Source organism: Oryx dammah, unplaced genomic scaffold (genome assembly GCF_014754425.2).
Source record: "Oryx dammah isolate SB20612 unplaced genomic scaffold, SCBI_Odam_1.1 HiC_scaffold_27, whole genome shotgun sequence".
Classification (NCBI taxonomy): domain Eukaryota; kingdom Metazoa; phylum Chordata; class Mammalia; order Artiodactyla; family Bovidae; genus Oryx; species Oryx dammah.
Genome location: NW_024070211.1, coordinates 131,706,361 through 131,732,656, shown reverse-complemented (window position 1 = coordinate 131,732,656; position 26,296 = coordinate 131,706,361). Strand labels below are relative to the sequence as shown.

The 26,296-nt window shown below is 40.8% G+C and overlaps 1 protein-coding gene across 5 annotated transcripts in view; it reads left to right on the top strand.

The window, feature by feature from the left end:
* The window catches only part of SAP130 (Sin3A associated protein 130), a 75,172-nt gene that overhangs the window by 847 nt on the left and 48,029 nt on the right, over positions 1–26,296 (top strand). For all 5 annotated transcript variants that reach the window (XM_040227798.1, XM_040227799.1, XM_040227802.1 and 2 more), the window contains exons 2-11: positions 952–1,069; positions 7,598–7,833; positions 8,545–8,703; positions 9,897–10,008; positions 11,010–11,134; positions 12,678–12,802; positions 20,774–20,921; positions 21,087–21,177; positions 21,382–21,486; positions 25,088–25,229. In XM_040227798.1, coding sequence (XP_040083732.1) covers positions 958–1,069; positions 7,598–7,833; positions 8,545–8,703; positions 9,897–10,008; positions 11,010–11,134; positions 12,678–12,802; positions 20,774–20,921; positions 21,087–21,177; positions 21,382–21,486; positions 25,088–25,229 — 1,355 coding nt within the window. In that variant the 5' untranslated portion in view covers positions 952–957. The remainder of the gene's footprint in view (positions 1–951; positions 1,070–7,597; positions 7,834–8,544; positions 8,704–9,896; positions 10,009–11,009; positions 11,135–12,677; positions 12,803–20,773; positions 20,922–21,086; positions 21,178–21,381; positions 21,487–25,087; positions 25,230–26,296) is intronic.

The following is a 26,296-nucleotide window of genomic DNA, read 5'->3' as shown; positions in this document are numbered from 1 at the left end:
GGGGCCAGAGGAGCTGGACAGCGGCGGGCCCGAGGCGCGCTGCGGCGCGAGCCCTCCCGGCGACCTCGGAACCCAGCGCTGCCACCGAGATGGGTCCTCCGCGGCCCTCTCAGCCTGGCGAGGTGGAATCGGGAGCGGCGGGCGGCGGGCGGCGGCTGCAGGTAAAGAGGCATACTGGTCCTGAGCTCCTCAGAATGCCTAACCCCTCTCCGGAGAAGTCTTAGAGACCCCATGTGTCTGGAGACCCGTGTTCTCCGATCTCACCTGTGGGCTTCTGGGTAGGGGTAGGATTGCGGGCGTATCGAGGATATCGGCAGAGCTTGGGTCCTGAGGGGAAAGTGAGGGTCGATTTCAGGGAAGGTGGTGAAGGTCTCGGTTCCCTTTGGCTCGGTGGCCGTCTGTGAAAGGGGTAGGATGAAATCCGTCACCGAAGGCCTGTGCAGAAAAACATGAGAATTCCTTTTGGATCAGGTCTTGATGTAAGGTTTCTGATCCTTTCTTAGGACAGGGCATCTGCCTCCGATTCCTCCCTTGACACACTGATGACAGTTTTGTACACCTTGGTGTGAGGCTTGGCTTTCAAAGGCACAAGCCATTTGTCATGAAACTTTACAGAGAAGTATATGTATTGTGTTAATACATGTCGTGTGGCTGTTGCACACGACGTAGTGTCGACTTTTTCGTTTGGCAATTCACAAGTATTTGGGGGGGAGTCATAATATCCCTCAGTGTCACATAAGCGATTTTACCATTAACTGAACCTATGTACATGGAAAACTTAAACAATTTAGACCACTTCTGCACTGTATATTGAACACAAATATAGTTTTCAATCAATGATGCTGCATTTGCTTTCCTAAAAGAAGGTATAGGTACTAAAAATGCTTGTAATTTCTCATTATTGGTTCTAATCTCAGAATCCAGTAATAACCATGTGACTGTGCACTGCAGGTGGAAATGAGTTCTCAACAGTTTCCTCGGTTAGGAACCCCTTCCACCGGGCTAAGCCAGGCTCCTTCACAGATAGCCAGCAGTGGTTCTGCAGGACTGATAAACCCAGCTGCAACAGGTGAGATGTGTGACATTTTTCTGCATTGCTTTCTGCTTTTAAAATATTGCAGGTTTTCCAACTTAAGAATTAGCAAATTCTTGGTGGGGTTTTAGTAAATACTAGGTTATTGAATTTGAAGAAAGGATATATTACAATTCTAATGTAAATAAGGCTTTTTTTCTGTCCTGTTTTAATCACTTGATTCACATGTGCCAGAGTATAGGTGAAACTTAAAACATGCTTATAAGATACATTTTTTAAATGTATTAATATGTTGTTATTTAACTAAGGCCCAGAAGTATAATAATAGTGCCATGAGGGTGGGCAGAGGCATAGGAACTTATAGGAACTTACCTTTTAGAAACTTACCTTTTAGGAACTTACTGTTTAGGAAAAGAGATTTTTCTAAAATGTGTATGCACACATATATGCAGCTTGGGTTTTAACTGTATGCTCTGAATGCTGTAGATCAGTGAGTGGCCTCAGCTGGTAATGATTCGGCTGGCCAGGGAATGTTTGGCAATGTCTGAATACAGTTTTGGTTCTCACAGGTAGGGGGTTGCTACTGGCATCTGATATTTATTTAGAGGCCCTGGATGAAGCTGTTGAATATCCTACATGATGCAGGATAGCCCTCCCCCACCCCAGTATCCAGTCTAATCAGCAGTGCTGAAGTTGAGTTACTCCTTCAAATAATCTGTATATTATATACATCAAGTAAAAAGCATTGTTACTTCTGTATTGGCAAAGTGAAATAAAGTACTCCTTTTTCTGTTCCTTTCTTTAGTGCCTGACTTCTGTGCTCCTTATCATGGTATTCCTCCTACTTAACAGTAGCTGCTGACATTTTCTGAATAAGCGATAAGTTCCCAATTTTCTCGATCTTGGGACTTTACATAGTCTGGTTTTTGTGCTTTTTGTTTTTTGTATTTTTTTGGCTACAGTCTTACTTCTTCCTCTCCACACTTACTTATCTGGGTATTCTTTGTTCTTTCCTGAGGTTTCATCTCAGATATCACTTTTCTTTGGGAAGTCCTTACTGACTCCATCATCCACAGCAGTTCAGCATCCTCCTCCTAGAAAGAAAGCCAGGACTTATCTGTCCATATTCCTTTGCATGTGCTATTCTTGCTACAGTGTAGACATCAACAAATTATTATAGAGCTGCCTCAAGTTCTTTACTCTTTAACAAGTATTTTTGACAGTGTTTTCTCTAGTATAAATTCACAGCGGAATTGTTTTTTTTTTTCCTGAGCTGTGTGGGTTGCGTGACCTTAGTTCCTTAACCAGCAATTTAACCTGGGTCATGGCAGTGAATACACTAAGTCCTAATCACTGGACTGCCAGGGAATTCCCACACCAGAATAATTTAAAGGAGCATAGTGAAGAGAATATTCTTGAACATCAATTTGTAAGAATTATACTGCTCATTAAGAAGGATATCAATTAGCAATAATTGCCCTCAGATTTTGTTGAGAAGGAAATCATTGACTTAGGCCAAAATTGTCTGTAGTTTACTTCTGAAATGTGTATCTTTTTTCCTTCAATTGGTCTAAGAAAGAAAATAAAAGTTTTCTTTACACGGTTAGATGTCTTTCGGTAGTTCCTGTTGCATTTATTGAAAGAAGTAACTTGGGATCCTAAGCATGTCAGGATTTTAAGTACACGTTCACAGTTCAAAAGTATAGATTACAATCAATTGTCTTAACTACTGCTTGAAGATTTTTTTTTTCTTTCTGATAAACAACTCCAAATGCCTAGAAGGAAACAATAAATGATTTCAAAAAGAGCTTAATGGAAAATGATCAGTGCATTATAACTTAATGAAAGTGTTAAAAATCAAAGTTTTCCTGGACAGATAGGTTTGGAAGAAAGTTATGAAACTGTCCATTTTCTTTAAAATTTTACTTAAAGGAAAATCTGGGTAGTCAGGAAGGTTAAAAATCAATTGAAAATGGAAAGACAGAAGTAAAGTGGTCTTTATTCACAGTCATCGTATATACAGAAAATACTAAAGAATGTTTTAAAAAGCTGTCAGAACTAATAAGTGAAATTAGTAAAGTTGCAAGATAAAAGTTCAGTGTACAGAAATCAGTTATATTTTTAAATACTAGTAATGAACAGTGACATTTTTAAAATGTCATTTACAGTGGCATTAAAAAAACCAAAAAAATACTTAGGAATAATTAACAAAATATGTGTATGACCTGGGGTTAGAAAACTGAGAGAAATTAAAGATCTAGGTAAATGAAAAGATCTGTCACGTTTATAGATTGGAAAACTCAGTATTTTCTTTTACCCAGAGGGACCTGTAGATTCATATAAATCCTAATCAAATTCACATCAGGTACTTTTCTAAAAACTGACAGCTGAATCTAAAATTTATGTAGAAACCAAAGGACTTACAATAGCCAAAGCAATTTGGACAAAAAAGAAGAAAGTTGCCTTTTCTCTGCTGCCTTACTTCAAGACTTGGTATAAAGCTGCACTAATGAAGACATTGTTAAATTGGCATAAATCACTGGCTCATTGGAACTAACCAGAGGATCCAGAAATAAACCGCAGTGGTTTATTAACCACATAATGGTTAATTGATTTTTGATAAAAGTACATAGAGAATTCAATAGGGTATTGACAAAATAGTATTAGAACACTAGAATATTCATATGAAAAGAAAATGAACCTTGACCTCTATGTCCACCATGCATATAAATTAACTCAATGTGTAATTGTGAACCTAAATATAAAATTTAAAATTTATAAAAGAAAACATAGAAGAAACTACTTGTTACTTTGGAGTAAGTAAAAATTGCTTAGGGCACAAAAAATGCTGATTATAAAGGAGACAACTAATATGTTGTACTAAAATGACTGCTCTGAAAAAGATATCATTAAGTAAAATAAAAGGGCAAGCCACCAAGTGAGAGAGGACATTTGTGATAAATGTATCAACAAAGAACTTACATCCCAAATATGTTAAAAACTCTTGTAACACAAAAGCAAAAAGACAAACAGCTGGCTTGGTTTTTTTTTTAATGGGCAAAATAATTTGAATAGACACTTCATCAAAGATGCTATATAAAAGCAAGATAAACACGTTAAAAAAATTAAGCTGTATTAATCCCAGGGCAATGTAAATTAAAAACAATAGAAACTACTGCACACCTACCAGAATGACTAAAAAAGACTGACAGTACCAACTTTTGACATGTTTGTGGAGCGAGTAGAACCCATATATTGGTGGGAATGCAAAATAATCTAGCCACTTTGGAAAACAGTTTGATACAGTGTCTTAAAAAATTAAACAAGAGCTTACCATACAACCCAGCAATCTCATTCCTAGGTATTTACCCAAGATAAATGAAAATGTGTGTCACACATACAGTGACTTTCTCAGTGGTTCATAGAAGCCTTATTCATGATAGCCAAACACTGGAAAGAACCCAGATTTTATCAACTGGTGACTGGATGAGCAAACTTTGGTTTAATCCATACAGTGGAATTCTACTCAGTAATAAAAAGAAGCAAACTCGCATTACATGTAATAAAATGGAGGAGCATCAGAAGCATTTTACTGAGAGAAAGAAGCCAGACCCAAAGGACCACTTATTGTGTGGTTCTATTTCTGTGAAATTCCAGAAAAGACCAAACAATAGTGATAGAATGAAGATCAGTGGTTTCTAAGGAGTAGGGATGGGAGGGGAGGGAATTGACTGCAAAGGGGCATGAATGAACTTGTTAGAGTAATAGGCAATGTTCTATGTCGTGCTTGTGTTGTGATTACAATACTGAATATGTTTATGTGCATTTACTTTTATAGAACAAATTAGTAGATTTTATATGTAAATTATACCTCAGTGAGGCCGATTGATTAAAAAAGATCGAGAGATATGAACATATATTTCCCTTTGTGAAATATGACCTGTGATCATATAAAAAGAACTTCAACATTACTAGTCACCATGGAAATGTTAATTAAAACCACAATAAGATACCCAGTACACACCCACTAGAATGTCTGCCTATCAAGAATTGGTGAGGATGAGGAGCAACTGGACCACTAATAGGCTGCTGGTGGAAACTTCAGATAAGTCAACCACTTTGGAAAGTAATTTGACAGTTTCATATAAAGTTTACTATTTGACCTAACCAATCTGCTACTTTGTTAGTGAACGTGTGCTAAATCACTTCAGTTGTGTTTGACTCTTTGCGACCCTATGGACTGTATCCTGCCAGGCTCCTCTGCCCATAGGATTCCCCAGGCATGAATACTAGAGTGGGTTGCCATGCCTTTCTCCAGGGGATCTTCCCGACCCAGGGATCAAACCCGTTTCTCTTACATCTCCTGCATTGGCGAGTGGGTTCTTTACCACTAGTGCCACCAGATGTTGGTGGGAATGTTACAAAAAAAACATTGAACTCTCTTAGAATAGCTGTTTTATTGTATGCAAATTATACCTCAATAAAACTCTTTTAAAAATAAAAATTTAAAAAAATTTTTAAAAATCTAGGAGAAAAATCAATATATAACAAAATATAAAATATACTTTAATCTTTTCTCCCAGCACATTTTTCCTACAAGAAAAAAATCCTAATTTTTTTCCTGAGCAAGTCATTGAACAAGGACTCAGAGTGCATGTGGTTATTTATTCCATAGTCGTCGATAATAGCAGAAATTTGGAAATAACCTAAAAGCTCATCCGTGATATAATGGTTTAAAAAACTATAGTACAACTATGCAGTGGAATTCCATTTAGCCCTTTTAAAATGATACAGTATACATCTATTACTCAGTGATTTCTCTCTTAGGTATATATATGTATTTAATAGAAATGATATGAATGTCCACCAAAAGATGTACCATGAATAGTCTTAGCATTCCTATTCATAAATAGTGAAAGAACTGAAAACTAATTGCCTGCTGGCAGTAAAATGGATAATTTGTGATTTATTCAAGAATTGGCATACTGTACTGAGAATGAAAGATCTACAGCTACACGGAGTAGCATGGATGAAGTCTCATACCTGTAAGTGACAGAGGCAGGACACAACCATTTGGTATAAGTGTGTTTGTATAGAGCTCAGAAATAAGATAGCAGTAACCGGTAGTGATAGAAGTTAGCATGGTAAGTGTCATTGGGAGGAGCAGTGACTGGAATCAGGCTGAACAGAGGGTTTCTGGGGAACCAGTAGTGTTCTGCTGGTTGATGTAGGTGCTGGTAACTCAAGTGTATTCAGTTTGTGAAAGTTGACTAAGCTATAAAATTAATATTTGTGCTCCTGTTTTATGAAGGTTATAATTAAATAAGGACTTCCTTTGCAGCCCAGTGCCTAAGATCTGTTTTCCTCTACAGGGTTCATGGGTTCAGTCACTGCTTAGGGAACGAATATCCCACATGCAATGCGGCACACCAAAAATAAATAAAAACCCACCTAAAATTAAAGAGCTGAGAAGTGTCTGAGGTTTTACCAAAATAGTAACTTGGAGCTTTTAGGGGATAGACTTTAGGAGCAGTTTTACTTTCTGTATAGTTTTCCAAATAATTTTTTAAAAAAAATTTAAGTGTAATCTTTACATTCAGAAAAATAGCATTGTTTTAGGAAAATGATAGTGCAAATTAATATTTTCACAGTCTATCCTCTTTCATTTACATTAGTTCCTTGATTATTTTTTAACTTTTAAATACATTGCAAGTTCTCACGGTCCAAAATTCCAAAAGAAAAAGAGTTATCTCTTCTCCCTGTTCCCCACTCACCACTTTCTTTCCCTTCAGGCAACCAAGGTGATTTGGAGATACGTTATCACTGTTCAAATATAAATATGTTTATGTTTGTGTGTGTTTTGTTTTTTCTCTGTGCTATACCTGGCTATTTTCATATATCCTTTTCATAATAGATATTATGCATTTTTTTCCATGAGTACCTAAAAAATTTTTCTGCTTTGTTTTTATATTTGCATGTTAGTGTAGTGTGTGAGTATGCCATAATTTATATAACCAGATCACTGTTGATAGACATGTAGGTTTTTTCAATTCCTTTCCTGGTATAAAAATGTTGAAACAAATAACTTGTACCCGGCAACCCACTCCAGTACTCTTGCCTGGAAAATCCCATAGGCAGTGGAGTCTGGTAGGCTGAAGTCCATGGGGTCGCTAAGAGTCGGACATGACTGAGCGACTTCACTTTCCTTTTCACTTTCATGCATTGGAGAAGGAAATGGCAACCCACTCCAGTGTTCTTGCCTGGAGAATCCCAGGGACGGGGGAGCCTGGTGGGCTGCTGTCTGTGGGGTCGCACAGAGTCGGACACGACTGAAGCGACTTAGCAGCAGCAGCAGCAGAGCTTTACTTGTTCACTCTGTAGGGATATGGACTGAGAAATTTGTTTTTAAATATTGTATGTTCCTAGACTTAAGAACTAAAGTAATCCTTTTAGTATTCAGTTTTGATAGCTTTTTAAGTAAATATTTTAAATGAAATTGTCTTACATCTCCTATTACAGTCTCAGCTACTTGAGCTCATTCTCTCTCCTCCATGTCTTCACCAGTCAACGATGAGTCTGGTCGAGACGCTGAAGCCGCTGCCAGGGAGCACCTGGGCCCCAGCAGCTCCTCGCAGTCCCGGGAGGAGAAGCAGGAACCTGTTGTGGTGAGGCCCTACCCGCAGGTGCAGATGCTGTCCGCACACCATGCTGTCGCCTCGGGCACGCCTGCCACCGTGGCAGCCCCACCCGCGCATCTGACGCCAGCAGTGCCACTCTCGTTTTCGGAGGGGCTTATGAAGGTAATGGGGAGGTTTAAAATTTCACAGTAAACCGCAGCTAAAGACTGGCTAGTGTTTCTGACAATGCTCACAAAGTCTTAGGCTAGATCCTAGGATTGTAGCTTTTTCTTGTTGACCCATCAGTCCAGCTCCTGCCTGTAACTCAGAGTTTCACTGTTCTGCAGTGCCTGGTCCCGTGCCACTGGGCAGTTGGCATCACAGGATCTTTTCTGGTATCCATATTGACATAGATTTTATTCAAAAGTTACGGGTATACTAGTGTAGCTTTTATCTTGGAGTGGCATTCTTTTCCGAGGTTTTATTTGCTAATTTGGGGACATCTGAGAACATCGCCTTGTGTGTATTACCTTGTGGATATGTTTTAGTTACTGGGAGTTTTGTTTACTTCCTCCCAGACTTGGGGAGGCAGCACAGTATAGAAGGAAGAATGTGGGCTGTGAGCCATACAGATCTGGGCTTTATTCCCATTTCTCGTTTTTACTGTCTGTGTGGCTTCGAGCAAGGAACTTAGCCTTGCCTTGTATGTTTGCACATCTGTAAAATGGAAATGGTAGTACTTCAGTGGAAAGGTGTGGTGCTAAGAGAGAAAATATACAAGGCTTCTAGCATCTCTCCTGGCCTTCTCCAGGTTTGATTTGTGTGCGTGTATAGAATGAAACGCATCACTAGTAAAAAGCTGCTGATCTGTCTCGTGTGGTTCTCTGTTCGCAGCCGCCCCCGAAGCCTGCCATGCCTAGCCGCCCCATCGCTCCTGCTCCGCCTTCTGCCTTGTCACTTCCCCCCAAGGTTCCAGGGCAGGTCACTGTCACCATGGAGAGTAGCATCCCTCAAGCTTCAGCCATTCCCGTGGCAACAATCAGTGGACAACAGGTCTTTTTCCTCTTAATTTGCTGATTTTCAAACTGAGATGCCAGAGTGTTGATCATTATTTATCGAATGCCAGCAGTACATTAGGCACTGGACTAAGTTAAAAAATTAACTAGTCCCAGTATCTGCAAGGGGATGAGAGAAGAGTTGACAGAGAGGGATGGCATAGGGAGTAAGACCAGCACACACAGTGGGCTTGTCATTTAGCCCACATGTATTGAGTATCTGCTGTGTGCGAGGTTGCATCCCCAGTGTGAGAAGCAAACGTAGATAAGACAGCCCATGACTTTGAGCTCAGAGTCCAGTTGTGCTTGGTTTATAGGTACAGAACTCTAGTGGGTTAAGAGCAGCCTCTCAGTAGCAGTGCTTCTTTAGTTATTCTCTGGGGAGAGTAATGTGTATCTTTTGGGCAACTGACAGGTTCCCTCAGCATCCTACCAGTCATGAACATTTATTTTAAAATCTCATATTTAGCTTCATTTTTTAAATTGTAATCCTCCTCCATAATATGCATTTTATTTTTTTAAATATTTTAAATTACTTACCAATGAAAACTGAATCTCAGAACTTCTCCTTAAAGTTTACAAGAAAAAAATTGGTGTTCCAAAAAGATGCACTGTGGGTTTTTCATTTTGTCATACTGCGGAATACTCCCAGAAGTGCTGAAACGTCCACCTGAGATGCACTGGCATCAGGGTTGGGTGAGTGTGAGGAAGGGACACTGAGGGGTAAGCTGAAGAACTCACAGGGGAATGCCCATTGGATATTGACTAAATTTACTTAGAAATCCTGGCTGGCAGAAGGAATGCGTGAATGTAGTGGCATGCAAAGGAAATAGTGAGAGTAAGAAAAAGTAAGCTATTGGCCGAAATAGAGAAAACAAGGGTGAAAGACTACTGCTGGAAATGCGGGTGTCTGTAGGGATTCGGTCAAATGTGTCATGAGTGACAGAGACGTAGCAGTAGCTAGACCCGAGGCAGCCAGTGGGTCCCCCCTGTCACCACATGCCTGCTGGCCCAGGTCATCGTGCAGTATGCTGTGTAAAGAAAGCTAATGTCCTGTCCCTTGGGTGCTCACTATCTATAAGGAGCAACCCAGCCCACATTTAGAGGCAGCTGGCTTCCTAGAAGCAATGCCTAAGCACTCATGGCTAAGACCAGACACCTGGAAATAACATCACATCCTATTTTTTGAAGGGACATCCCAGTAACCTGCATCACATCATGACCACAAATGTACAGATGTCTATCATCCGCAGCAATGCTCCTGGGCCCCCTCTTCACATTGGAGCATCTCATTTACCTCGAGGTATGGCTGCATGTTTTGTTCAAACTCTTGAAATGCAGTGACAGGCATACAGTTGGTAAAAGATACAGTAACACAAAGCATATCCAGAATGAGCTTTTTGAAGCTGCAGGACAAGAAAAATAAACTTAGATAAATGCACATTTTTAGCATGGCCTAATAGTTGCTTATTATAGTTTTAATAACAAGTATGTGTCTGTGTGTAAACTTAAAGCAATTCAGATTTTTAGTATGGTCTAAAAATTGTCCTTTCGTAATGAGGAGCTCCTAGAAGCTATGGTAATCTAAATATGGTCTCTATTTTTAATAAATAACTCACAAATGTTAATACTGAGCATTTTTGAAGTTTAGTGGAAATGGTTACTGAAATCTCTTTGTTCATCTGGCAATAAACTGAATTTGTTCTTACAATTACATTCTAATAGTTTGTCCAGTATTAAGTTTAATGAGAGCTTTCAACTACTTGGTCAGAAATTGTCACCTATGAGAGAGGATACAATTATTTTGGCAAAAGCATGCTAGTGGATGCTCTCTCTTAACATACCTTACTGGTTCTCAGAATGAGGTTCAGATACTGCAGGGGAGTCTGGTGAGGTCAGAACTGATCCATGTGCCCTTTTCTCAGTGCTGCCATGGGCACTGACGGTGCAAAGGCAGTGGTGGCTCACGCGAATGCAGCTGTCTGGTGGCTCACCTGCCGGAGCCTCGGCCAGAACCAAGGCGGCGGCACTGTACTGTGCCTCACTGCTGTACACCTGTAGTCAGACCAGAAAGCCAATTTCATTAAAGAACATCCTTGAAGAAGCAATACAGGTGGTTAACCTCAACTTCAGCCCTTGAGTGCACGTTTTCTTAATTTCTTAATTTCCTATGTGATGAAATGGGAAATACACATAAAACACTCAAGCTAAATACTGATATACTGAGCTTCTGGGGAATATCATTGCAGCTGTTTAAATTGCGAGCCCAGAAGCCATACTAATGAAAAAATGCTCTTTTTCCAGGTGCAGCTGCTGCTGCAGTGATGTCCAGTTCTAAAGTGACCACGGTCCTGAGACCCACTTCGCAGCTGCCAAACGCTGCTGCAGCTCAGCCAGCAGTGCAGCACATCATCCACCAGCCCATCCAGGCACGCGGGGCTGCGGGGAGTCAGCCAGCAAGTGTTGCGGGCCTGCTCCGAGCTGTTCGCTCTGCTGGGCGCCGCACGAGTCCTTAAACTTTGACTTTCAGTCTAGTCGCCAGGATGTAGAGCAGGCTGAATTATATAGTGTCGTGTGGTCTGCTGTGAGAATTTAGGAGAGAGGCAGGGAGGCCAGGCTTGCTGTCGGGATGGGTGTGGCAGTGGGGATTCAGAGAAGTGAAGAGGAGTGAAGGGAGCAGTGTTCCGAACAAGGCAAGAAAGCTGGCGGTTGGTTGTACACAGTGTGGAGTAAACATGAGTCAGAACTAAGTAATTCTAATTTGGATAGGGATACGTGAACCTGTAAACATTTTAAGCACATTTTTATGCACATACATATCTATTTTGAAGAAGATACGTTTTTCAAGGAAATCTGTGGCCTCAGTAGAACATATTACTGTGTGGTACCATGTCTCTAAATTTGAGACTCTAAGAGTATAAACTTGGTTTTTTACACGGTAGAGAGCTACTTCATTTTTTAAGTAGAGCGATATATGAATATCTCTGAAAGTTTAATCTGGCTGAGCTGTATACAGAACATGGAAGTTCAGTGCCTTTAGGGGCAAGACTGGCAGCATTTGTGAAACAGCTTTAAGATAGTCGGGGAAAGTGCTGATTAGAAGGCGGGGTAAGCTGTATCTAGCCTAGAGCTTTCACATTAAAAGATCTTGCTGGCTAATAAAAAACATTTGGAGACTAGACTAGGGCCCCAGAAGTGTATGTTAGGAAGGATTGGAAAAAGAAGAGAACCATGGTAAGGAGCTCGCTACTGAGGACAGCGTAGCAGACCTGATGTGAGACGACAGACCGTAAGAGCAGTGCGGTGGGCAGAGGTCTGCGGTGAGCAGCAGAGCAGGAGTGGGCAGAGCTGGCCGGGTTACCTGCACGCGTGAGGATCGGGACGGAGGGACTACCCTAGAGCTCACCTGACGGAGGGAACTGACGGCAGACAGGGGCAGTCCAGTGCGGAGTTAGTTTGCAGGTGAGGATTTGACTCTCGGACGTAGGAGTGAGGGAAGTGTATCCACATGAGAGCGTCTGGGACCTCCATCTTCCGCGGGTAAAGAATGCTGTTTCCAGGTATTCACTTTTTTAGTGTGCGAGCCAGCAGTTCCATCTAGTTCTGTGAAGGATTCTTTAGTCATGAAAAGTGTCTACTCTCGGACCAGCACCAGATCTGTGGTGACTAGAGCTGAAGGGTTAGCTTCCAGTTTGTACTAACAGTAGGACAGAATTTTGAATCTGGTCATATTGGAAAAGGAGGGACTTGTGTACTGTCCAGTCAGAATTGGGTTTTTTTGGACAATTCTGACTCTTCGCCTTCTAACAACCTATCTGAAAAGAGTTCCTTAATGAGAATGGTTAGCGCTTACTTTCATTTGGATATAAACTTACTTATTCAGAGGCCCGGGTTTCACATTGTACTTGAGGTGTTTGGCATACTTTATTTCGCTTTTTAAGTGAAGTATTTTTTTTTCTCTTCTCTTGGTAGTCTCGTCCACCTGTGACCACCTCTAATACCATCCCTCCTGCTGTGGTAGCAACCGTGTCAGCCACAAGAGCTCAGTCTCCAGTCATTACCACGACAGCAGCCCATGCCACTGATTCCACACTTAGGTATATTTGGGGGTCTGACGATCAGCCATCTTGTCATCTTCCTTTCTTATCTCCTCTTTCTTCTTCCTTCTTTCATTCCTTCATTCGACTCAGTATTTCTTGAGTGCTTTTTTTTTTTTTTTAATGAGCCATGGTAGTGTTCTACATCCTGAGGTTAAAGCTATGAACAAATAAAAAGAAGTTCCTGCCCTCATAGAGTTTCTCTTTTTGAAACTATGACTGGAGACATGCAGTTGAAAAATGTGTTTTTTTAGGTGGCAGAGAGTGCTTTGGGGAAAAATTTGGTAAGGCAAATGGGATTTGGAGCAACAGGTAGGCAGTGCAAGGGGCTTACTATTCCATTTATGGTGATCAGGGAGGGCTTTGTTAATAAGGATACATTTGAACAGAAAATGGAAAGATACGGTAAATGAGCCCTCTGGATGTCTGGGATAAGAGTGTTCTAAGCAGTGGGAACAGTAAAAGCAAAGGGCCTGAGACAGAAGTGTATTTAAAGGGAAGCCTTAGCAGAGTTTGGAGCAAAGCATCACCATAATCTGAATTAGTTGGATCAGCCTGGTTGCTAGAGAGAGTAGGCTGCGAGGAGGCCAAGTTAGAAACATTGTTTAGAAGGGGATGGCAGGAATCCAGAGAGATGATAGTTGGAGGTGAGAAGACATAGTTAGATTCTGAGTAGAATGTTGCAGGTAGGAGGGTTTCTGAGAAATTACGTATGGGGTTATGGAAGAATGAGAACAGTCAGGATTATGCCAGCACTGGTTGGCTCTGCAGCTGGGAGAGTGGAGTTGCCTTAACTTGAGATGAGGAGCAATGTGAGGAGCAGGTTTGGGGCAGGAATTCTAGACTTTGATTTGGAGCATTTTAAGGTTGTGCTGACTTCTGAGCCCCCCAAGTGGAGATGTTGAGAAAAGTTAATATAGGAATCTGGGGTCCATGGAAATGTTCTGGACGATATAATTTAGCAAGAAAGCATGGGTGAGGAAGAAGTTTTTGAGAGAGAAAATGGCTCCCAGTTGAGAGGTCTTTTGAGGGAGGCAGTGTTCTCGAGGGAAAACCAAGATTCATTAGGGCAGGAAGATAGTGGATATATTCACAGAAGAGGTTGAGGATATAGGGGATTTAGCTAAAGATGGATTGTGAGTCCAGAGGGTATAGTGGAAAGATTCAGCGTTTGAAAAATGAAGATAGTACAGTTGATTAACAAGCCATACAGGGAAAGAGTCTGGTCAGTGAGGGATGGTCACCAGTGCTTTTTGTGAATGACTCAGTAGGGATAAGACATGATGTTATTTGTCCTCACGGCCTTCACCATTAATATGCTTGGAAGGCCATGGGGGAAGGTAGTGGGGTGAGTCTTCCTGGGAGTGTGCAGAATTCTAGTGGTCTTCCTTGATTCTTGCCATTGCTTATGTGGGTGCCAGGGAAGGGGCTTTTGGCAGTGTAAACAAGAAGTGATTCGCTGAACAAAAGGGGTAGTGGACGTGTAGAGCAGAGCTGTCAAGAACTAGAGACCATCTGTAAGACTTGTCTATCAGTTGGAAACAGTCTGAGAAGCCTTCTTGGTTTCTTCCTTGTTTGACCAAGTAAATGAAAAGGAGGCAAGGGAAAGAAAGCAGATTTTAGAGAGAAGGTTGAGTTTTGGGATACTGAGTTTATCTGTGAAATAATCAAGTGGCTGTAGCAACAGGTTATTGAAAAGATGTCTTTGCCTGAGATACAGGATTTCGACGTCATTAACACAGGCTGTAGTTGAAGCTTTAGGTAACTGAGTCTATCCAGGGGGAATAAATACAATGAGAAGAGGGCCTGGAACAAAACTCTGAAGAAAATAACACTTAAATGCAAAAAAGTGCCTAGGACTTAACTTTAACCACTAGCTCTGTCATTTACTAGTGACTTGTGTGTTAGTCACTTAGTCATGTCTGACTCTTTGTAACCCCATGGACTGTAGCTCACCAGGCTCCTCTGTCCATGGGATTCTCCAGGCAAGAACACTGGAGTGGGTTTCCTTCTCCATGTGTAACCGTCAGCAAGTTTGAAAATTAATCTAATCCTTAGTCTCGTCTTCAATAAAATGAAGACACTTTGCTTTTTGTTAACAGACTATATTGTCTGAGGTACAAAGAGATATAATTGCCCACCATAAAATAGACTATGTGTTATTCATGTTAACTTTATAGTACCTTTAAAAAATTAATACATTCAGATGGTGTGATGAAATTCACAGGGTATAAATGTGTATACAATAAAAACTAGGGTCAGATTTTTTTCTTTATGTTGAATTATCTGTCTTATTCAGTGTATTGTGTTTTTACTAAAAAAACAGATGTTGAACTTTGTCAGATATATTTTCAGCATATAACACTATCTCTTCACTGTTAAAACAAAAAGTATGTGCTGTGTACCCCCTCTGTGCCAGTCACTACTCTAGGCATTAGAAATGGACTAGGGAGTTAAACAGACATAACTGTAATGATTTTTTTCTGTTTAAATGATCCATAACTATGATAAATTTCTAATGTCTCAGTTCAGTTCAGTCACTCAGTTGTATCCGACTCTTTGTGTCCCCATGAACTTTGCAGCATGCCAGGCTTCCCTATCCATTACCAACTCCTAGAGTCCACCCAAACCCATGTCCATTGAGTCAGTGATGCCATCCAGCCATCTCATCCTCTGTCGTCCCCTTCTCCTCCTGCCCTCAGTCTTTCCCAGCATCAGGGTCTTTTCCAATGAGTCAACTCTGTGCATGAGGTGGCCAAGGTATTGGAGTTTCAGCTTCAACATCAGTCCCTCCAGTGAACACCCAGGACTAATCTCCTTTAGGATGGACTGGTTGGATCTCCTTGCAGTCCAAGGGACTTTAAAGAGTCTTCTCCAACACCACAGTTCAGAAGCATCAATTCTTCGGCACTCATCTTTCTTTATAGTCCAGCTCTCACATCAATATATGACTACTGGAAAAACCATAGCCTTGACTCAATGGACCTTTGTTGGCAAAGTAATGTCTCTGATTTTTAATATGCTATCTAGGTTGGTCGTAACTTTCCTTCCAAGGAGTAAGCGTCTTTTAATTTCATGGTTGCAATCACCATCTGCAGTGATTTTGGAGCCCCCCAAAATAAAGTCAGCCACTGTTTCCCCATCTGTTTACTATGAAGTGATAGGCCTGGATTCCATGATCTTAGTTTTCTGAATGTTGAGCTTTAAGCCAACTTTTTCACTCTCCTCTTTCACATTCATCAAGAGGCTTTTGAGTTCCTCTTCACTTTCTGCCACAAGGGTGGTGTCATCTGCATATCTGAGGGTATTGATATTTCTCCCAGCAACTTGTGCTTCTTCCAGTCCAGCGTTTCTCATGATGTACTCTGCATATAAGTTAAATAAGCAGGGTGACTATACAGCCTTGACATACTCCTTTTCCTATTTGGAACCAGTCTGTTGTTCCATGTCCAGTTCTAACTGTTGCTTTCTGACCTGCATACAGGTTTCTCAAGAGGCAGGTCAGGTGGTCTGGTATTCCCATCTTTTTCAGAATTTTCCACTGTTTATTGTGATCCACACAGTCAGAGGCTTTGGCATAGTCAATAAAGCAGAAATAGATGTTTTTCTGGAACTCTCTTGCTTTTTCGATTATCCAGCGGATATTGGCAATTTGATCTCTGGTTCCTCTGCCTTTCGTGAAACCAATTCTAATGTCTGATTCCCTTTAAATGTTAGAGATAGATGGTGGACTTCCCTGGTGGTCTAATGTTAAAAACTCATCTTGCCATGCAGGGGATGCACGTTTGAGCCCTGGTCAGGGAACTAGGATCCTACATGCCTCAGAGCAGCTAAGCCTGCACTCCACAACTATTGAGCCTGTGTGCCATAACTAGGCAATGAGAGCCACATGACACAATGAAGGTCCCACGTGCCACAGCTAAGACCCGATGCAGCCAAATAAATATTTAAGTTCTAGAGACAGAAAGTTTAAACAGACTGATTTCCATAGAAAAAAACAGAAAATGTCAAAGCACTATCTCCCAGAAAGTCACCTGGCCCAGTTGATTTCATTGAATTCTACCGCACTTTAAAAGATCCAGTAAACTGAAGATAATTAAATTAGTTCAAGAACTGGAAAAAGAAAGGAAGTTTCCAAAGAAATTTAAGTGGTATGTCTTCATCTGTTAAATAAATTCAGTCCTGTCTGCCAGTTCTTTGATCATTTTCTTTTTGTTCTTCATCACTTACTTGAACAAAATTTATTCTCTTTTGGCAAGGGCTGAAAAAATATTGGATCCGTAGATCCAGTATTTTGAATTTTCACATGCTTTAAATTGTTTGCCAGATATCCGTATACTTAAAAAATAGTTTGGCTGATAAAGAACTTTTTTGGTTCCTGTGTTGATTTTCTTTTAAATTTTATTTGTCTATTCATTTTGGCTGTACTGGGTCTTCATTGCTACATATGGACTTTCTCTAGTTGGGGTGAACAGGGGCTACTCACTAGTTGGGATGCACAGGCTTCCCATTGCTGTGGGTTTTCTTGTTGTAGAGCACAGGCTTTGGAGCGTGCAGGCTGCAGTAGTTAGCGCTCATGGGCTTTAGAGTGTGAGCTCAGTAGTTGTGGCAGATGCGCTTCGGTGTCCTGCAGCATGTACAGTCTTCCCAAACCGGAGATCAAGCCTGTTTCTTCTTCAGTGGCAGGCAGATGCTTAACCACTGGACCACCAGGGAAGTCCTGGTTTCTGTATTTTTTTCCATGAGTATTTTCATGAGATATTTTCCCTCTGCTTTCTAGAGCTGAGTAGTCTATAGCCTGATTTTTTTATTAACCTTGTCTTTGAATTTCAAGAACTTTATTAGGACATGTTTCACCATTACCATTATGTATCGGTTTGTTCTGGAACATGATGTGCCTTTTTAATCTGCACGATAACACTATATTTATGAAAGTTTTCATGAATTGTATCTTTTTATATTTATTCAATTTTGTTCAATTTTTGGGGGGTGGAGAGGAACCTCCGATGTTGTGCTTGTTGGATCTTTTTGCATGACTTCCTTGTCCAACCCTTTTAAACTGTTTTCTTCCTCTCTTGACTCTGCTTACTTTTCTCATGGTTTTTCTGCCCCTTACCAAACCCTCAGCACTGTGTCTCAAGCTCTGCTGCAAATTCTGCCTGCATTCCTGACGCAGCTGAATGGTTTTTTTCTGGTTCTCTCTTGAGTGCTGCCCTTTTATTTTGTCTTCTTTTGTTGTCTTCTTGTTGCTTCCAGTGAGCTCCTAGGTCTTTGCTTTGCGTTTTTGTTCCATGGAAGCAGGTATGTCACTCAGTTTCTTAATTCATGGCACAGTTTCCATCTGCCTGGTGAGAACGTTTCCAGTGGACACCCTCACTTCTGTCCGCCTTTTTTCTTGCACCATCTTTAAGTAGGTACTCTGCTGGTTCTTTTCTGAATCCTAATCTTTGGATGAACTTACTCTGGACCAACCAGCCGTCTGTAGTTGGTTCTTACAGGCTGAGCTCTCCACTGGGTCAGAAGTTTTTCTGAAGACTCAGGATGCTGTTTGGAGGGGTTTTGGCCATTACTTCTCTCCTGCCAATGAGAATGCACTGCTGAAGATGGCAGTTTCTCTCTTCCTGAGTCTCACAACACAGTTTCCCCGTGAAGCTTATCTGCATCTGTGTAAGTCCTCGTTCATGCCTTGCCTCTTGGATCTTGAAACCGGTCAGGGTCCAGGTTCTACTTTAATGTCATCTCCCACTGTTACAGACCATTTTGGTTTACTCGGTCAGAGTATGCTCCTCACTTTAAAGCACCATACTGGATCTTATCTTTTAAATTCAGTTTGTAAACCTATTCACTAATATCCCACCAGGTCTGATTTTAAAGCATTTTGAGAGAGGATCCCTATGGTGAAACCATTGCTTAGTTGGGATACATGAGATCCCAGTCACATCACCTTTACAGCAAATTTTTGTGTTTTCTTCCTCCCAATTTATATTCACATGGTTCCAAAAGCATAAAAAGGTGTGCAGTAAGGAGTATCACTCTTCTCTCCCCCATCTGCTAAGTTCCTGTGATCCTTTCCCTTTGAAAAGTAACATGTTAATAGCTTTTGGGGTATCCTTCTAGTGTTTCATAACTGCAGTCGAACTCAAATGCAGTTCTTAACTTTTATCCTTTTACCCCCAAAATTGTATAATTCGTGGATTCCTAAGCTGCTGTCTTACTGCAGCTGGCTGCGTGTGAGTCTCATAATTCATATATTCCTCTTTGGGTTGGTTTATATATATATATGGCAACATGTATTGAAAGTTTTCCATTTCAGTATGTGGAATTTCATTGTTCTTTTAGGAGCAATATGATGATTAATTGTATAAAAGAATTTGAGGTTTGTTTCCTGTCCTGTACTATCATAAATAATATTACAATGAATAACTTTATACTTAGGTCATTATGCATGTGTGCAAGAAATCTGTAGGATAAATTCCCAAAAGTGATCACAAGGTGAATGTGATTGTAATTTTGATACCTGTGTCTTAATTGCCTTCCTTAGGGTTTGTACCAATTTACACTGCCTCCAGAATATTTAAAGTTTCCTGTGCCCTTACAGCTTAAACAGAGTACACTGTCAGTTTTGGGGATTTTTGCCAATCTGATAGGTGAACGATGCTATATAAGTGTCTTTAAATTACATTTCTCTTCCTCTGATTAAGACTTAGAGTCTTTGCGCTTTGTTAAGGGGCCATTTTTGTTTTCTTTTTAGCAAACTGCCTATTCATGTCCTTGGCCTCTCTTTTTATTGGACTGTTATTTTTCTCATGGATTTCTAGGAGCTGTTAGCATATAATATTACGCTTTCGTCTATGAGTCTTTATGATGCTTTGCTTGTAGTTGTTTTAGGAGGTTTGCTTATTTGTTTGGAGTTAAGTTTATTGATCTTTTATAGCTTTTGGATTTTGAGACCAAAAATCTCAAATTTTTGTTTGATTGTTAGAAAGCTCTCCCCAACTCCAAGGCTATAAAAAAAAATCCTATCTTTTTTTTAATGTTTTTTTTTTTTTTTTTTCCATTAAACCTTTCATTGTTTTCGTATTTATCCTGGTGTACTGTGTGAAGGTAGGGATTCAGTCTTATTTTTTTCAAATGACTACATAGTCTTCCCAGCATCATTTATTAAATAGCCCATTCTCTCTCTCTCTGATTGGAATTCAGCTTCAATTATCTTACCATTTTTGCAATTTCAGTAGCTTGCTGCCAGTTAATTTGGCATGCTGTCTGTGTTGATATCCTTTTCAATTATTAGGCATTCATAACTGTAACTTTATCATGTGGTAAGGGGTGATATAAAACTGGAGGAAAAAAGAAGTGCTTCAGGGAACAAGGTTAAACCTCTGTTAATCAGGGTTTTCTGTAATCTTCCTCATAACAGTTAGAACCTTATCTTCACTTTGTTCACAGAGTGAAGTGTGTTTATTATAATAATACTTGCTCAAGATTGTCAGAGAGTGTTGATTATTAATGTTGAAGATACTCAGATGATTAAGGATTAATTTATTTGGTTCGTGGGCTTCCCAGGTGGTGGTAGTGGTAAAGAACCCACCTGCCAGCGCAGGAGGCATAAAAGACCTGGGTTTGGTCCCTGGGTGGGGAAGGTCCCCTGGGGGGAGGGCATGGCCACTGACTGTGGTAGTCTAGCCTGGAGAATCCCACGGACGGAGGAGCCTGGCGGGCTGCAGTCTATAGCGTTGCAAAAAGTCGGACACGACTGAAGCGACTTAGATCGCACACATCTTGATACCTTTCCAGATGAAAGGTTATGGCAGTTTAAAGAGAGAAAATCGATGGGCAGCTTAGTTGATTGGTTCACCTGTGGACTTCATAGACATGTGAAAAAGTAACATTTTGACTGGGATCTTGCATGAGACTGCCTGCACTGTGTCTGGAGAAAAGTCACAGATTGTCATGCCTTTTCTATCTTCCCAGTCGGCCAACTCTGTCTCTCCAGCATCCACCGTCTGCAGCAATTAGTATTCAGCGTCCCGCCCAGTCACGGGATGTGACAACGAGAATCACACTGCCATCTCACCCTGCGCTGGGAACACCAAAACAGCAGCTGCATACCATGGCGCAGGTAAAACCAGAGGTGAAGAGCCATCTTTAACTCCGTGGGTTAAAACCAGCATTGTGCAAGTCTGGCTTAAAGCCTGGCAACATTGAAGGGAATGGCTGCTTTTAAAGGAGATTGAGTGGGAGAAGTTCTTGTTTGTAATTGTGTCGTGGGCTGTTCCGCACACAGAAAACGATCTTCAGCACTGGCACACCAGTGGCTGCAGCCACAGTAGCTCCTATTTTGGCAACCAACACCATTCCTTCTGCAACCACGGCCGGTAAGTCAGCAAGCCTGCTCTTTCCGCCAGGTAAGGAGGAGGCATGAGTTGTGGGTTCCATTTTTACTTCTCAGTTTCAGGCAGAGAATGAGAATTAGGCTAGAAAAATTCTCTTGACTTTTCCCAAAATCTTGGGATTTTGAGAGTGTGTAATGTATGCAGAGAGGCCATTGTTGAAGAATTTCCCGTTCTCTCTTGTTCCAGGATCAGTGTCACACACACAGGCTCCCACAAGTACAATTGTTACCATGCCAATGCCTTCACATTCGTCCCATGCTACTGCCGTGACCACCTCAAACATACCAGTTGGTAAGTGTCATGCAACGTGCAGACACAAGCTTACAAGGAATTTTTCAGCCCATCTGACCAGGTCTTCATAAAGATGGCTAGTGTTGACTTTTTTTTTTAGTTGTTAATTTTCAAAGCAACACTGACTTTTACCTTTGAATATTATTTGACATTTGGCATTTTGATGGTAGAGCAAGAAAAGGTAACAGTCTTTGAGAGCTCAAAATAAATTATTTTAACTCCACTTTGGACTTACTCATCAAACTTCACCTCTTCTATGTGTACCTTTTAAAATAAACTTCACTGATAAAAGTTTGAGAGGAACAACAGGAAAAGCAAGAGAGAAGCAAAAATCAGGAATGGAAGGAACTTGTACACTGATAGGTTGTTCGGGAAAAATCTCTGGGTGATGCAATAGTGGGATGAATCCTAAACCTCAAGTCACTTCCCTGAGGTTCTTGTCTTGAGTGACACCCAGAGTACTTCATGACCATCCTAAAATTCCTTCCAGGCTTTGTTTATTCCCCCTTTAAATATGTGTATATTTTCATTATTAAAAAATCTTTGAGGGATTTCCCTGGTGGTCTCATGGTTAGGACCCAGCGCTTTCACTGTCAGGGCTTGGGTTGGATCCCTGGTCAGGAAATTAAGATCCTGTAAGCCATTCAGTGTAGCCAGGAAAAAAGTCTGTAAAGGTTTTGGCAGCCAGACTTGAGTGATGGAGAGAAGAGATTGGCAGGCTTTTTCCATAGGGCCAGATCATAAATGCTTCAGGTTCTGCAGGCCTCATGGGTGTGTGCAGCCACCCAGCTATGGACAATATGTAAACAAATGAGTGTGGCTGTGTTTCAGTAAGACTTTTAATGGGCATGGAAATTTGAATATCATATCATTTTCACATGTCACAAAATATTCTTCTGTTTCATTTTCCCCAACCATTTAAAAATGTAGACCCGTTGTTTGCTCATGGGCCAAAACAGGCATCAGCAAGGCTTGGCCTGCGAGTTGTCAACACTCATCCTCAGAGCTGATAGCTCACTTCAGAGCTTCCAAAGCAGAAACTGTGGTGTGTGAGGCAGAACACACCCCTCTTTAACCCGCAAGTCACAGGTTTCAGGTTGGTAGTGTTGACTGTGCCCTGGTTCTGTAACAGTGAGTGTGCCATCTTATTTTCCTTCACTCCTAAAGATACGAGACAGCTGCTGGATTTATAACATGCTGTACTTTTCAAAGTAGAGACCTGGTGAGCAGACACACAAGTGTGACTCCCTTGCCTGCTGTGTCCCAGCTCTGAGGTGGGCCCTCCCTCCCCACGTCCTTCCTGTGTGCATGTGACAGGCTAGAGCTTCCACAGCCCTCTTGGCAAGCTTTGAGGGCACGTTTCCAGAATATCAGTAGGACCCAGGAAACTTGCTGCCAGCCCCTAAACTGGTGCCCAGCCCCACAGAACGCTCTTAGCAAAAGATTACTGTGGTCTTTCTCGCACTCCTGCTCACTGTGGCTTGGCCTTAGAGAGCCCAAACTTCTTTCCCACCCCTCTGAATTTAACATCACTTCTGTGAAGTTTGGGGGTGGCGCATCTAGCATTAAAGCGCTTATGTTGAAGAAGATCGCTGACTGCTCCGTGTTGTCATTTCAGATTGTTTTCTGGCTATACCTAACAGTGTCATCAGTCATCCTCAGCACTGTATAAAGTCAGAGCCAAGCCCATTCTTTTCATTTTTATAGTTGAGAGTCTCACTAGGGAATGTGTAGCTATGAAGAAAATCAGACCAGTAAAGAGGAGCTGTGTACCCTAGAGGGGCTCTCTGGTTGTGTCTTGAACCCTCTCTGTGAAGAATTATTTAGAGATCAGTTTTTATTAATATCACTGTATCTTCCTAAGAGTAATATTGTGGAAGTAAACTCACCAAAAGTACTAGGAGACAAATAGTGTTCGTTCATTTGGCTGAACCTACCAACTTTCTGCCTCTCCTGAGTATTTATGGTTATATTTCTAACTCTAGTCTGTGGTTATATTCTCTAGCTCATTTATCTTTGACGTTTTACCATTAACCAAATTCTAGACATGAAAATCATTCGACAGATGTGTCCAAACAGATTTAAACATCTGCCACTTAACGTGATTTTGTCTAAGTTCCATCAGGATTTTTGCTCTGGTTTTGTTTTCCTCTTGTATAATAATCCAAATATTTGTTACATCATAATAGGATTCCTGTATAGAAGTGCCTCGATTGAGAAGGGATACCTGATAAGAACCCTCGGAGTATTGATTTTCAAGTTAGGGGCATGAGAGGTGTATTAAAAGCCACCTAGTGGCTTTTTGTGTCACTTGCTTTCTCCAGGTGAGATTAAGTATTACATTCAGCCATTGTTATTAATGGGAAAGTATTGGGTCAGGGGAAAAAAGTCTGATTAACCGTAAGCTCGGGTTCCTTCCTGCCATAAACGCCTGTTTCCACTAGAATGACGTCCTTATTTTCCTCCACACGTGACGGTGGTCTCAGAATTAGGTGATCATGGTGTTCAGAAAACAGGAATTATCTTTGAAAATAGCCCCAATTTATGATTTCTGCTTTGTGATTTTCCTGAAGGGTTTTTCTTCTTTTTTTTAAATAATTGAAGACATGATTTTTAATTAGGAAAAAGTAAAAATATTATTCATGCATGTGTTTGTGGTAACCAACCTCTGCTTAGCTACTCTGCCAAATGACAGCTACTTCCCTATTGGAAGCATTATTTTTTCTCCTCCCTTTTATGAGCATACTGACAAAACAAGGCTTAGTTGCTTTTTACTCAGCACAGACTCTGCTACTGATGAAAAGTGCACCATGCCAACTTCTGTCTGCATTAGACATCAGGGGCCATTCTCGGTGGTGAACTTGGCATCCCACCCATCTCCCCGCAGAGACGTCCCCAGCTGCCTTCCTCAGAAGAGAGCTGGGCGTGAGGGCGGTGTCAGGGTGCTGGTGTTCAGTGTGCGGTTCTTGGGTGGTGTGCTGACACCATCCCATCTCCCAGGCACACAGGTGTTTGTGTGCCTGTCGTTGCTGTGGGTTGGGTCTTTATACAGGTGGAATTAAATTTGAAAACTGTTTTTATTTTTGCCATAAAATATGCAAAATCACAGGACACTCAAGAGACTAAAAATAAAGTGGTCATCCAAAGAAGACTTCCTCATAGATGAGACAACTGAGCTTGAAATGATCTCACTACTAATTAGCTACATTATTACTAATTAGTTATGAACCCTGGAGAAGAATCAGAAGTATTTGCCATTTCTGTATTCACTTTTTTTTTTTTAAGTCTTCTCCTTTTTTTAAAAAAAAAAGTCTCCAGGAAGCCAGGTCAGGGGAAAAGGGCCTGCTTGTTGATGTTTTTGATAAAGTGTTAATATTGAATCCTGCTTTGACACGTAACAGTTGTGAATGTATCAGTGTATTATCAGGTTGAAATAATTCAGTTAAACCCATAGGTACTCATCTTTTCATTTTTTATTTTGATTAAAATCTAGGCTTCTTATTACCATTTGCATTCTTAAGATTCTTCCTGGCTGAGAATGTTTCGGCATGCCAGTAGAAGCATTTGAGCAGTAATGTAATTAGATGATACTTTTTTGTAGCTAAGGTGGTGCCTCAGCAAATCACACACACGTCTCCTCGGATCCAGCCTGACTACCCTGCAGAGAGGAGTAGCCTGATTCCCATTTCAGGACATCGAGCCTCTCCAAATCCTGTGGCCATGGAAACCCGCAATGATAATAGGTAGGAGGGAATGTGCCCCATCATGTCACCAGCTGTTTTGATTTTCCAGTAAAATTATCCCACAAATATGGCATATATTTCCTTATTTTCAAATTTACCGCTGAAAATCCAATACATTGTATAATTTCTTTAATTTTATGAATGAAGCTGTGCTGTATTTACTTATTCTCCTTTTTGATGAATGTTCTAGTATCATTTTTTTTTGCGTTGTATTTTTCTCGGTTTAATTTATTTTGAGCCATTTTGAATGTAAGGGTGACAACATCACGACCCTTTTATACCTAAGTATAATTTCCCATTTTCCTCCAGAGAACAAAACTGTTCTTATTTAACCACAGTATGGGCATCTGAAATGATCCTTTAGCATTCCATTCTCTTTCAACATTGACATTTTAGAAGAGTATAGATTGGCTAGTTGTTTTTGCAGAATATTCTTAAGTTTGCACTTGTTGGATTGCTCTGCACAGTTAGATTTAGCCTGTGCATTTTGGGGCTGAACACCATTAGGGGATAAGCTCTTCTCGTTGCCGTGTATCACAGGGCTCATGCTCTCCTGTCCTCCCATTATTGCTTGTGTCAACATTGCTTCATGAAGTTGATGTTTGTCAGATTTTTCTACTGTAAAGCTTATGTTTTTCTTCTTTGTAAATAACTAATTTGTGTGGCAATACCTGAGACTATAGATATCCTACTCCCCAGTAAGCTTTTACTCAGTAGTCTTTGCTTCCATCGATTATTGGCTGGATGTGTTGATGCTTGCAATATAATGGTTGCAAGATAGTGATTTTTTTTATCATTTCCTTTATGTTTATCGATTGACATCCTCATGTAAAGAAATTTTATCAATGCTTATTTATTTCTTTTGTTGTGTATTTTATTTTTTTTAATCCACATGGGCTCATGGACTTGGTTTTGTTTATTCATAATTATATTCCATTACTGTCACCTGTTTTAATGCTCAAATTGTCTCCAGGTTGGTCTTTGGGAGCCCCTTCAGACTAGTTCCTGTGGGTTTTACTATGTCCTGGTCATTCTAGCCCTTCCTTACTTCTCACCACAACAAAATA